The sequence below is a fragment of the Lissotriton helveticus genome, chromosome 8 (assembly GCF_964261635.1).
Source record: "Lissotriton helveticus chromosome 8, aLisHel1.1, whole genome shotgun sequence".
In the NCBI taxonomy this organism is placed as follows: Eukaryota; Metazoa; Chordata; class Amphibia; order Caudata; family Salamandridae; genus Lissotriton; species Lissotriton helveticus.
Genome location: NC_136069.1, coordinates 853,100,245 through 853,113,189, shown reverse-complemented (window position 1 = coordinate 853,113,189; position 12,945 = coordinate 853,100,245). Strand labels below are relative to the sequence as shown.

The window sequence follows — 12,945 nt, the reverse complement described above, 5'->3', positions numbered from 1 at the left end:
AAGTCGAACAGAAGGCAAAAGGGGCACAAAAACAAGGAAAAAACAAGTGGCACAGAAGGCAGAAGGGCACAAAAAAACAAGTGAAACAGAGGGCAGAAGGGCACAAAAAACGAGGGAAAAATGAGTGGAGCAGAGGGCAGAAAGGCACAAAAAACGAGGGAAAAACGAGTGGCAGGGAGGGCAGAAAGGCACCAAAAAAAGAGGGAAAAACGAGTGGCACAGAGGGCAGAAAGGCACAAAAAATGAGTGGAACAGAAGGCAAAAGGGGCACAAAAACAAGGGAAAAACGAGTGGCACGGAAGGCAGAAGGGCACAAAAAACGAGTGGAACAGAGGGCAGAAGGGCACAAAAAATGAGGGAAAACGAGTGGCACAGAAGGCAGAAGGGCACAAAAAAACGAGTGGAACAGAGGGCAGAAAGGCACAAAAAATTTGGGAAAAACGAGTGCATGGAGGGCAGAAAGGCACAAAAAACGAGGGGAAAACGAGTGGCACAGAGGGCAGAAAGGCACAAAAAACGAGTGGAACAGAAGGCAAAAGGGGCACAAAAACAAGGAAAAAACGAGTGGCACAGAAGGCAGAAGGGCACAAAAAAATGAGTGGAACAGAGGGCAGAAGGGCACAAACAACGAGGGAGAAACGAGTGGAACAGAGGGCAGAAAGGCACAAAAAACGAGGGATAAACGAGTGGCACAGAGGGCAGAAAGGCACAAAAAATGAGGGGAAAACGAGTGGAACAGAGGGCAGAAAGGCCCAAAAAACGAGGGAAAACGAGTGGAACAGAGGGCAGAAAGGCACAAAAAATTAGGGGAAACGAGTGGAACAGAGGGCAGAAAGGCACATAAAACGAATGGAACAGAGGGCAGAAAGACACAAAAAACGAGAGAAAAACGAGTGGAACAGAAGGCTAGGGCACAAAAAACGACTGGAACAGAAGGCAAAAGGGGCACAAAAACTAGGGAAAAATGAGTGGCACAGAGGGCAGAAAAAACGAGTGGCACAGAGGCAAAATACAGAACAGAGAAATACAGGGGCAGCTAAGAACAGAAGGCAGAACAGGCGGAGAGGCAAGGGGGCAGCGAGGGGAACAGAAGGGAAAACCGGACAGAGACACAGGGCAGCGAGGGGTACAGAAAGAAAGACCGGGTAGAGAGAGCACGGGGACAGCGAGTGGAACAGAGGGAAGAAAAAGGGCCACGGACCACGTACAGGCAGCGGGGGAAGACAGACAACAGCAGTCACAGACACAACAATGAAAATACAGGCAATACAATAAAAGCAATAAAGCGTTGAAAGGCACATGTGTATAGGTTACCATTACTTGGCAGGCAGGGAAAAATACAGCCAGGATCAGCAGTAGGATTTTCGTGCTGCTGTCTGATTGCTCACTTTCCACAAGCCCTTAGGTGAACTATGTGTGCTGTCAAGCTTTCATATTCAGACATATCAAGCTCTTATTCTGTGTAGCCTTTGCAGTTTGTTATTGGCAAGGGATGGGGCAGTGGGCATCCTAACAGGAGAGGGTCATGTCAGGTGCCACGCGAGGCCTCTCTGAAATATGCCTTAACTGCACTGTTCACCCCTTGGTGGTAAAATGTTGTTCTGCTGTCTATGACTTAAGATTATGTCTAACAGGGGTTTATGGTAATTGGCATAGTTTTGTTCCATGATCTCGCTGAAACAATATGCCTCCTCTGCAGATATCTTCCTGCCATCTCTTGCACTTCCATGATGAACTCCTAATATAGACCTTGAATATGCTCTGTGCATTGGACTCATCGCTTTGTACACTATCTTGTTAGAATTTTCACAATATTCGTTGCTCCTTGGAGCATGTCTTTATTATAAAATGCTTCATAATTGTATAATATTTTAGACCTTCTTAAACTGTGAATAGGTAAAAATGCTTATAATTCACAATCATTCAACCTGTTGCTGTAAGGAAGGGTCACCACTCCAAGGCTCTGGAATGAGAATGTAGAGGTGCTGCTATGGCTGAAAGCAGGAGACTTGGAGCCCGATGTAGGTAAATCTTTTTTACCACTTCTTAAATACCGAATCGGTATTTAAGAAGTGGTAGAAAAGAGGAGGGGAGATGTAGGTATTTCAGATTCGGTAAATACCGAATCGTTAAGATTCGGTATTTACCGATTCTGTAAATACCGAATCGGTAATGCCCATTGATTCCTATGGGCATTGAAGCCCATAGGAATCAATGGGCATTACCGAATCGGTATTTACAGATTCGGTAAATACCGATTTCAGGAAGGGTGCAGGGGGTGTCACTTTGACACCCTCTGGCACCGCAAAAATAGGCATGTGCGCCATGTGGCACACAGACATGCCCTGGATTCGGTATTTCACCACCCAATTGGATTGGGTGGTAAAATACCGATTCTTAAAGCCCTGTGGCACTCTGACATGTGCCAGCTACATCTGCATTTACAGAATCGGTATTTTACCGAGTCTGTATTTACCTATTCGGTAATTTTACCAAATCGGTAAATACAGAATCGGTAAAATACCGATTCTGTAAATGCATGCCCTACATTTGAAAACCCTAATACCGGTCGGAAACAGCCAAAATCGGCCGTTTCCGACCGGTATTAGGGCTCCTACATCTGGCCCTTGTACCACTAAATAATACATTGCTGTATGCATACATGTGCATGCCAATAGACCCAATTCAGGCTGTCTCCCTCTTGAAATTGCCTCTGCTTCAAAAGGCGTTTTTAAAAAAAAATGTAAATTGTACAAATTGCTTGGGGGTCCAGTAGTGATTCACTGGGGGTCCACAGGAGTCAAAAGTTTGGGAACTACTGCTTTAGTGCATAAAGTAATGGAACTTTGTGTATTTATTAGGAATGTCAGCTACGGCCAATTGAGCACAGCTCAACTTTCTAAACATGCCTGGCAAAAAGCAACACGTGTGAAACGCAAGAAGGAGTGCAAAAAGTAGTTATCTGGGCCTTCATCTAACACAGAAATGGAAGTTATGAGTGACAGATAGAGAAACCTAAGGCACATTGGAAATACTGTCCTTGTTAATAAAAACATGTTATTGTGTTGTCAATGATGTGACCCCCCACTCAGTAAAGTACAAGTTATAAGCTTATAGCAGCGATGCATATTGACAATAATCAGCCCCCTTCAGCCTGGAAGCAGGCTAGTGATCATTCCATTCTGGTAGTAACGAACTCCAATAGCCAGTATACTGTTACAAGTCATAGAAACCAGTATTGCCCTGAATTAGTCCACCTCAAACCCACGACTTAACAAACCTAGCAGTAAATAGTTTTTAGTAGCCACACCAACAGTCAGCATTTGCAGTAATGAATACCTCAAGTACCTTGCCTATTTGTTTTATCTTATCTTCCATCAAACTGTCCAATATAGCAACCACTCACTTTAAATAGTATACACAATGTTCAGCCATTTAATCAGTTTCATGTGTAGTCACTACATCTGTTGCCACCTTCGCCTCCTGGTGCTGTACAGCAGTCAGACTTAGCAGCCATGGGTGTACTGCAGTCACCCTCAGCTGCTGAAGCCTGTGATTTGCCGATTACTCTTCCCTCTGGCTGGGCTGTGCAGCTGTCAGCCTGTATTAACCGGTGCTGTGCTGCTGTCACCCTGCATTACCCAGTACTGTGCATCTTTCACCCTGTATTACCCAGTACTGTGCAGCTGTCAGCCGCATCAGCCAGTGCTCTACAGTAAGTACTTAACATCAGGCAATGGTTTGCAGTACTGAGCCTCGTGAGCTGCTGCTGCACAGGCGCCTGCTGAATCCACTGACCCGTTGCAGAGGTGTTTCCCTCATGAATGAGCGCTTCATGAACCCCTCGCATTGAGTCCAGTGCTCTGTGGAGTCCAGCCTTTTCTTCAAGCTCCGTAGAGGGGGTGCAGCATTCGCATCAGTGTGTGTCGTTCAACATTAACTTGGCAAATGGGTATTCTGCTGTATTCATTCATCGGGTGATGCAGTGAAGTTTCACTCATCGACTGATGCGGATTAATCTTCCTCTCAAGCAGCTCTGCCACAAGCCTCCTCCTTCTCCTGTGCTAAGCACCAGTCAATGCATGGTCCAATATCTGCAGCAGGCTGTCAATCGATCTCTGCTGTCCAGGAGTCACTCGTCTGCCGCTGCTGTTCAGTAAGTACATCGACCGCAGCAGCAGTTGTGGTAGTCGCTGGTTCTGTGTTGAAGTGACCTCATCAGCCAATACTGAGAGGCAAAGACACTGTTAGCCTCATCTTTCGATGCTGGGCATGTTCACGCAAGTAGAAGCTGTTGTGCAGTAATTACCAGAAAATGGAGTCCTGTGCACCAGCTAACGGCACCAGGAAGTGATGTGATGGAATGGGGAAATGTACAGTGGTGTCCACCATCACTCGGTGTTTGGTTGTAGTCACTACAATAGTTAGTTCTCCACTGCTAAGTAGTGACGTCACATGCCATGGACCGGTGGCAATTGTGGGTCTGCTAGTGACTCTTTTAGTCAGTGGTGTGCAGTTTTGACCATACAAGTCCGTTCTTGGCAAACACTGATGCCTCAAGCACTGATCTACAACAATTCTCTATCAGCCAGTTCTAGGTAGTGCTGACCGGATGAGTGACTACTTGAAATAGTGACTCTGTCACCATTTTCTAAGGAGTAGTGAACCCATTACTTGTGGTGAGTCTTGCTCACTTTCTCACCTCCGACTTAATCTGCTTCAAACCACTGGAATTAAGACTCGGATGGAGAGAGGACAACCCTTAAGAGAAGAAGGTTTCAGTGCCCCCTTTGGAGGTAACTTTGTTTATCCATCATGGTAATTTACTGTCACACAATTTCCTTCTGAAAGCACAATCCCTGTGCACATGCCCTTCTCCCATCAGAGAAGGTTCCTTCTGCAGTGTGTCTGCGTCCTTCAAACCTATTCTTCTGCGGGAGTTCTTATTATTGTACAGAAGATATTCTAGGGGATGTGTACTAAGGTTTTACGTTGGGTTTGAGTAACTTTTATGGCACAGCCTTGATGCAAAATCCTTTTTGCCATTTACTAAGTCATGCAAAGCCACCTTGTGTGGCTTTGCAGGGTTTAGAAAATACAAAGTAATGCAAGGCAGCACAAAGAGCTGCCTCGCGTTACTTGCATCAGAGAGGTGTAACGTTGGTGGAGCTTTGGGCGCTCCCATGCATACACCCATAGACTTTGGCGCATTCCAAAATGTATGAAGACTTGTAAACCTAAGAATACATCAAAAAAGCTATGAATCCCTGAGGCAGATGTAACAAGGAGAAATATCTTTATTTTGCCTCATTACTTTGTCTTTCTATGCATGCTGCATTCTGCAGACACCCTTGCCCTAAGGTGCAAGGGTACCTGCATTGGCGCTAGGCAGCCACAAGTGTGCCAGCGCAGGGAGAGGGGGCTGAAGAGGACCATATCTTAGTAGATATCTTAGTAGATATGCGGCTTTTCCACTCTTTACAATTCATGCAATGCAGCGCAGCAACGTCTTGCTGAACTTCATGATGTTTAAGTAAATATGCCTCTGTATGTATAGCAAGCCTTCTCCTGCGCATTATGGTGTTGTGTGAATTGTTATTAAATATACACCAGTATGCATAGCAAACCTTATACTGCGTATCATGGTGTTGTGTGAATTGTAAATAAATATGCCCCCTCTATGTATAACACACCTTCTCCTGCACATCATGGCGTTTTGCGAATTGTATGTAAATATGGCCCTCTATGTATAGCATACCTTCTCCTGATCGTTATGGCATTGTGTGAATTGTAAGTAAATATGCCCCTCTATGCATAGCAGGCCTTTTCTTGTGCGTCATGGAGTTAAGGGAATGTAGAATTCTGATTATGTAGTATCTGAATCTATACTTCTGGATATAAAGATTTCCTATATCCTTTTTCTGGACCCTGTTTTATTTCCTACGCCCTTTTTCTTTGATGACTCCTCTTCTGGAAGGAGGAGTCATCCATCTTTACAATGTACTAACAACTTCTTGCACTGTGAATTGGATGAGCTCAACCAGTCTGTCCATGCTCTGTCAGTATTTCTATAAGGGGAAAGGATACCTGGCCATACCCTGACAACCACTCCCCGGTTTGAAAGAGGTATCTTCACACCTCTTTCACTTAGTGACTGCCTCTCTCGTAGATGAGTGTGTGCATACCAGGAGCTGCTCTGTCTACTGTCAGCATCACTGTGCATAATTGAAATGGGAAACGGCATTACTCATGCGGGCTAAGCCATGTGTGCTGATACCACGCAAGCAGAACACCACTTGGCATAACAACGCATAAGCCTTAACCATGCATATACCTAAACCATGCATATGCCTGAACCATGCATATACCTGAACCATGCATATGCATGGTTAAAGCAGTCAGCAGTAAGCGGTCTAGTTCCAGAGATTCGATGGGCAAGGAGAGTAACAGGAAGGATCGGGAGAGGAAGGATCAGAACGCGGCTTGGTAAGTAGGACTTGGGGGTGAGGAGGTAGTTTTAGGGCTCAGGGCAGAGGGAAGGGGCAGTTTTCAGGGCTGGTGGTCGTTTTAGGACTCAGGGTGCGGGTACAGTGGTTGGGGGAGTTTTGGGAGATGGGGGCTGCTTTCGGGCTTAGGGTAGGGGGCTGAGGTGAGGGTAGTTTTTTGGCCTGGGGGCGTTTTAGAGCTCAGGGCAGGGGTCGGGTCTTTTTTCGAGCTGGGAAGGAGTGCATGGCAGGGCTAGGGGGGCAGTGTTTAGGGCTCAGGGCAGGGGGTCTGGGTAGTGTTTAGGGCTGGGGCGTGGATTGCAGTGCTGGGGGGTGATTTTTAGAGCTCAAGGCAGGGGGTGGGGTGTGATCTTTACCCCATACGTCTTTACCAGTCATGCCTTTACAATGAATAAAGCCATGTGTGGTAAAGACGTGGTAGTGGTTTAAACAGCGTGGTTTAGGCATGCGTTATTCTATCATACAACCAAATGCCCCCCCACTCTTTCTCCTCTTCTCTCTAACCATCTCTCTCGCACTCTGCCTCTCTTCTTCTCTGTCTCCTGCTCACCGTCTGTCTCTCTCTTGCACGCTGTCAAATTGTTTCTCCCTAGCCCTGTGACTGTCTTTTTCCATTCCTTATTACAGCCATCTATTTAGTAGTTCATCTCTGCCTCTCTCGCTCTCTCGTTTCTACTTTTTCTCATACTGCCCTTCTCTGTATATCTCTAGACATCTTGTTGTTGCTTTCTTGCGCTCTCATTTTTCATTCTTACGTTCATTCTTTCTCTCTGGCAAAGTCACTCCAATTTTTCATTCTCATGGAATAAATGAATGAATGCTTGTTTTCGAACACTTCAAATACGCCCTTTACGTCCCAGCACATCTGAGGTCATCTTCAGCACATTGAGGAAGAGTTGTGAATCCACTAATCAGTAGACGAGTCTCTGGTTTCTTCTGTTTGCATCATACTCTGTCTAAACGCCCTGGCAGCTCTAGCTTTAGGGGAACTTCACATAATTTATTTTTTAACATCAAACAATAACTTTCTGCTGAGTAAGGAACTAAAGCATCCCTTGATCACTTATATGTTAACATGTATAAGTAGATGCATGCATATTTGTGTGGGGCAAGTCTCTTACCCTCTCTGTCGTTCCATGCCATCTATAGTCCTCTCTCTCATCTCTCTCTCTCTCTCTCTCTCGCTCGCACTCTCTCTCTCAGCCACACACACAGAAGCAAGCCCACACACTGGTGTAAGCCGACATGTAGGTAGAATAGCCCTTGTTATACTGTTTAGGCAAATTCCTGAAAAGTAGTTTGGTAAGGAATGAACATGTGAATATTTCTTTATAGAAAACCAATATCAATGGGTATTTCTTTCCACTTGGATTCTCGCCTCGCTGAAGACGCAGTTTGCGCTTTTTTTTTCCTTTGAAAAGTACAGCAGCGAGACAGTTAAAGTCCTCATCGCACCCCGTGCTCCTTGATAGATCATATTTATTGTATGCTGAGACAATACAACTGGAATGACATAAGTGGATGTTATGAACGTACACTTGGATTTTGAAGAAAGTTGACATCAATGTGAGTGAACCTCTTTACAAAAATATCACAGGGGTCGTTTTGTGTTAGCACTTCATCAGATGGTGAAGTATACATCTGAAATTAGAATGTTTTTACGTTTGTGCACGAGAAAAGTCTGACTTACGTCATAAACAAGCTGGCTATTTTTGGACAGAAAAGCCTGTACTGCACATTGTAAATTCGCGTCCTGCTAGTTAACTCGTGTGGGCAAGACGTTTGAATGCAAACATGGGATCGTTTAAATACCACTTCAAGTTCTGTCTGTCCTTAAAATATTAGATTAAACTGTAATCGGAGCCCGGGGGTGATTCTGACAGTTTACTGTCCAGAGCATAAACCCTGCTATAAACGTCAGATGTCCTCGTCACATCTTTCTGTGGCTGGCAGAACAAGTGGGCTGTGAAAGTTGGAGCTCAAGGCTGCAGGGTGCTGTGGATAGACTGGCAACACCCGGTGCCTGTGAAAAAAGTCATAAGGTTTTGAGGCAGGGTGGGCACCGTGTTAATCACTTTGAGTGCCCCTTGGCACATATTAGTAGCCGTTCAGCGGCAGATTTCAGGTGTTAGGGCATGGTAGTTACTTCTTCTCCCCCAGAAAAAAGTGGGCGAGAACTCAGTGTGCTCACAATAGACTAATTCTGGTTTTCATCATTCTCTGTGTTAACCAATAGCAAACAATACTCGGTAAAAATAACAAATCAATAATCACATCACAAAAGGTTTTTCCTGTACTGTTGCAGGCAGTTGTGCTGCTGTCTCATTGCTCTAAAAAAAGAGCTTTATACAAATGTATCAATTTATTTTTTAAAGATGTTTATATATTCCTATGGACATATGACATGATATCGGGTCACTCATGATACAGTATACAATGCGTTCGTCATGTATGCCCACCACCGCCAACGAGCTGGACCCAGTATCCATATCATTTACGTAAGGGATTAGTATGCTAAAGAACATTTAATGATTGGTCGCTGTCTCGTGTCTGTGCAGTGTCTGTTTCTATTAGCATTTATCTGGCCAAATTCTTCTTACCGCCAATGTTTACACTACAAATATACATATGCTGCTGCGTAGCGACAGGCATACATTTGTATGGGTTTCCCCGTGTAGATATGATGGGGAGGTAAGCAAATGTCAGTGGGCTAAAGGGAAGTCACTTTGTACTCTTTAGGGCGGGAAAATCATTCCTTTGAAAGAAGAACATATGACACCCTGGGGTTCCATTGCGCTCACCCGTCTGTGGAGTGGCCATTGCTGCACAATTTTGATCTAAATAATTGTGCCAAACAATGGCCAACTGGGTTGCCCCCGAAACCGGGTTGTGTTGTGGTGGTGCAGAGTCCGAAAGGACTGCTTCATGGTATCAGCAAAGGGTCACTTTATCGAAATGGCGGGAGAGGGACAGGTCTGTCTCTAGAGTCAACGGACAGAATAGCTGTGTGTCACCCCACCCTACTCTTCGGCAGGTGCACCAATGTATCGGTCTTATAATACTCTCCAAAGCCACAACCCAAGACCTTTTCGTGGCCAATGGCATTGCACCCTTTCATTTAGGTAATGCCTCATTTGAAACATTTCAGCAGAGTTTCAGTCTATTACACGTGCAATGAGAATATATTTCAATATGACAAAATCGTCAAGGACAACATTATTCTGGGTGTTAGGACTGTGTTCTGTGTGAGCAAGGAGTAGGTGTGTCTTTGTATGTCCATTCCTGGGTGTGCCTGTGTCAATGTGTGTGTATGCATGACTAAGTGGGGGGTATGTGCGTCTGTTTATATTTCTGGGTGGTTGGTCCTGTGTCTACATGAGTTTGCTTTTGTGTGTTCCTGGATGTAATATTGTACCTGTATGTTTGTAGGTGTGTGCAAATGTGAGCTTGTGTGTCAGTCTAGCTCTGTTTATGCCCGTGGGAGTGTGCTTGTACCTGGGTCGTTGTGCATTTGTGTGTATTACATACTTTATATCTGTATGTGTACCTCGAAAATGTATATATCTGTTTGGGTCACAAGGAATGTTTTGTTCTTAAGTATTACGTTTGTTAAACGAAGCAGAACCACTTAACTACGAACTTCAGAAGTGAGTAAACTATATTTGTTTCCAATGGATTCACACGTGGTGGGAAATGTAGTATTGCTATGGGAAAATATATATATATTATACTTGAACGGTATATTCTACACAATAAAACTTCTAAACTCGCTTATTTTTTCTCTTTCTCTGTATAACGTTCGGTGCAGGTTTCAGGAATTACACAGATGCACTTAAACCTGTCCCGCACTGGATTCAACAATTATTAATAGTACATTGCCATCTTAGTTCCTGGATATTCGTAACACCTGAGCTACAAAACATGTATTGGTAAATGTAACTAATACAACCAGTCATTGGCCAATACATTAACTTATTTGTATACTAATTTCACAATCCCCCGAAAAGATTAAATGTGCAGTCGACACTGGGTTTTTCAGACACCTGCCTTCCAACTTGCATGCAGTCTCTACACTGCATGAAAAGGCAGTGTGAAGAGTCCCATCCCACCAGCCGCCCGGTAAAGCGATATTCTAAGTTTTAAATACAGCAGGGAACATTTTTAAATTTTCGTTCGGAATCAAAGTGCCGAATTCCCCACCGTGCATCTCAGGGCAGCACTTTAAATTTAAGGACATGTACTTGCAATTGAATCACGCGTGACATCCGCATTTTGAGATTGAAGCACGCGTGACTCCCGCATTTCCAAACTGAAGCGCGCGTGACTCCCGCCCTGGCGCTTACCTGTCTGCAGAGAGAGCAGTCAGGGTGAAGACGGACACGCCGACCGAGGTGAGCTGGATGAATGCGATGAGCTTGCAGCCCACTCTCCCGAAGAGCCACTTGTCGGCCAGGTAGCGGCTGGCGTCCACGGGGGCGCAGGTCACCAGCAGCAGCAGGTCTCCCAGCGCCAAGCTGGAGATGAACAGGTTCGGGATGCTCCGCATGGACTTCACGGTGCAGAAGATCTTGATCAGAGTAATGTTGCCGATGAGTCCTATCAGGATGATGATGCCGTACACGGTGGGGATGGCGTACAGGAACCCCGGGTAGAAGGACTCGTCGGTCAGGTTGCTGCACGGGCTGACTGAGTCGTTGTAAAGTGCAAAGTTGTCGAGCCCCGTGTCGATGAGGATGCATTCCTCCGGAGTCATGGTCCCAAATTCACTTCTTTGGAAAGTGCAACACTTGCCTCCTTTTCCCGGGGAGGAGGTAGCAGAGTGCAGCCCGGGCTCTCCTATTTATAAGTTACCTCAGCACAGCTGATAATTCCACGAGCCGCCTGCATTTTGTTGTGCGAGGAAAACGAGTGCCTTAGAGACACAATTCACAACTTGAAACCGGGCATGAGTCGGTCAGATTTATTTCACGCTTCTTCCTCCTCTGGTTTGAAAAAGTTATCAGTATGCGTTAAAGTCAGATAAACTCTTGAAAAACCCAATATAAAATAATTATCTTCAGAAAAACAAGCTGGTGTGCAAGTAGTCTGTCACTTCTCTGGGGCAGCAACATCCATAACTTCCCAGGCTCGTGGCTGTGTCCTTTTGGCTGCTGCAGGTGTGTTTCCAGGTTTCCTCCGTCGCCAGAGCTAGCCCGTGGCAGGTTTGAACTTCCCTTTCAAAGCTCGTGCGCAGGAATGTGCAGCGCGTTAGACGTCACTGTGCGGCTGCCAGCGCGCGAGCTGCTCTGCGAGCCCTCTCAGTAGCGCGAGCCCTGTTGATGCTGCCAGAACCGCTGCTGCAGCTTCCCAAGTCTGAGGACCGCAAGCCCCCTACTGGACAATTTAGTAACTGTCTGACCAGCGCGCTGCGAGGCTCCTAGTACCCCAACACCTCTGTCGCCTTAACAATGTAACTCTTAGAAAAATGGCAACCAACCATTTATATTATTCACGCCAACTCAATGCGATTTGTTTCGACATTAAACTGTTACAGAAAAACGTGCTATAATATACCCTTTGTAAATCCAAGCAGTCTGAATAGTCCTTATTCTCTGAAGTTTCCATCTTGTCTTTACTTTCTCTTTAGGGTCATACAAAAATATTGTACACGTTGCATCGTTTCATGCTGCCGGTTAATTAGCACAGTCCGTCAAAGTAAGGGTAGACTCGTGTACTGAAAGCGTGGGCTAAATTTGCATATGTGATGATGTGTTTCCTTTTCATCATGCTCGAGGCTTTTTTCAGGGCCACTGGAATTATGCTGCAATGGAGGGATAAATGAAGTAACGAGATGAATACATTTTGCAGCTATAAAAGAGTCATTAACAAGAATAATGCAGCATATTCTGTGGTATTGGTATTTTATTATCGTTTAATTTTAAACCAAAATGATGTAGCAGCTGTTAGATTATGTGGTAAGTGTGGTAAATTCATAATTATTCGAAAATGATTTCTCATAAATCGCATGGCCCTGTTTACAATGTATTATCATCGCAGACACTTACAATATGCAATTCTGCAACCGTGGCGATTTCCACACCATTATAGATTAGGCACAGGTGTTATCACTCACCATCTGCTGCATATATTGAAGATTCTGCTGTGCAGGGTCTGGTGGCTCAGTGGACAAAAGCAGCCACTGCAGAGGCCTGTGTTCGACCTCATGGTCACAGGTTCAAATTCCAGCGGGTCCACTCAGCCTTTCATCTATTTGAGGTCGACAAAATGAGTACCATTGAGTAGCCTAACGATAAACCTCTGGTGCCTCATTTATGAAAAGTGACGCATCGCTGCGTGAAAACAGCAATGCGTCACTTTTCACTGCGCTCTCCCTGCGACATGATTGATGCATCATATTTATAATATGACGCATTATGTCGCAAGGAGTTACAGATACGTC

The 12,945-nt window shown here is 45.1% G+C and overlaps 1 protein-coding gene across 1 annotated transcript in view; it reads right to left on the bottom strand.

The window, feature by feature from the left end:
* GRPR (gastrin releasing peptide receptor) overlaps nucleotides 1-11,641 on the bottom strand; it is a 444,797-nt gene extending 433,156 nt beyond the window's left edge. The window contains exon 1 of the mRNA XM_078656075.1: nucleotides 10,850-11,641. Coding sequence (XP_078512201.1) covers nucleotides 10,850-11,259 — 410 coding nt within the window. The 5' untranslated portion in view covers nucleotides 11,260-11,641. The remainder of the gene's footprint in view (nucleotides 1-10,849) is intronic.
* Between the last annotated feature and the right edge of the window lie 1,304 nt (nucleotides 11,642-12,945).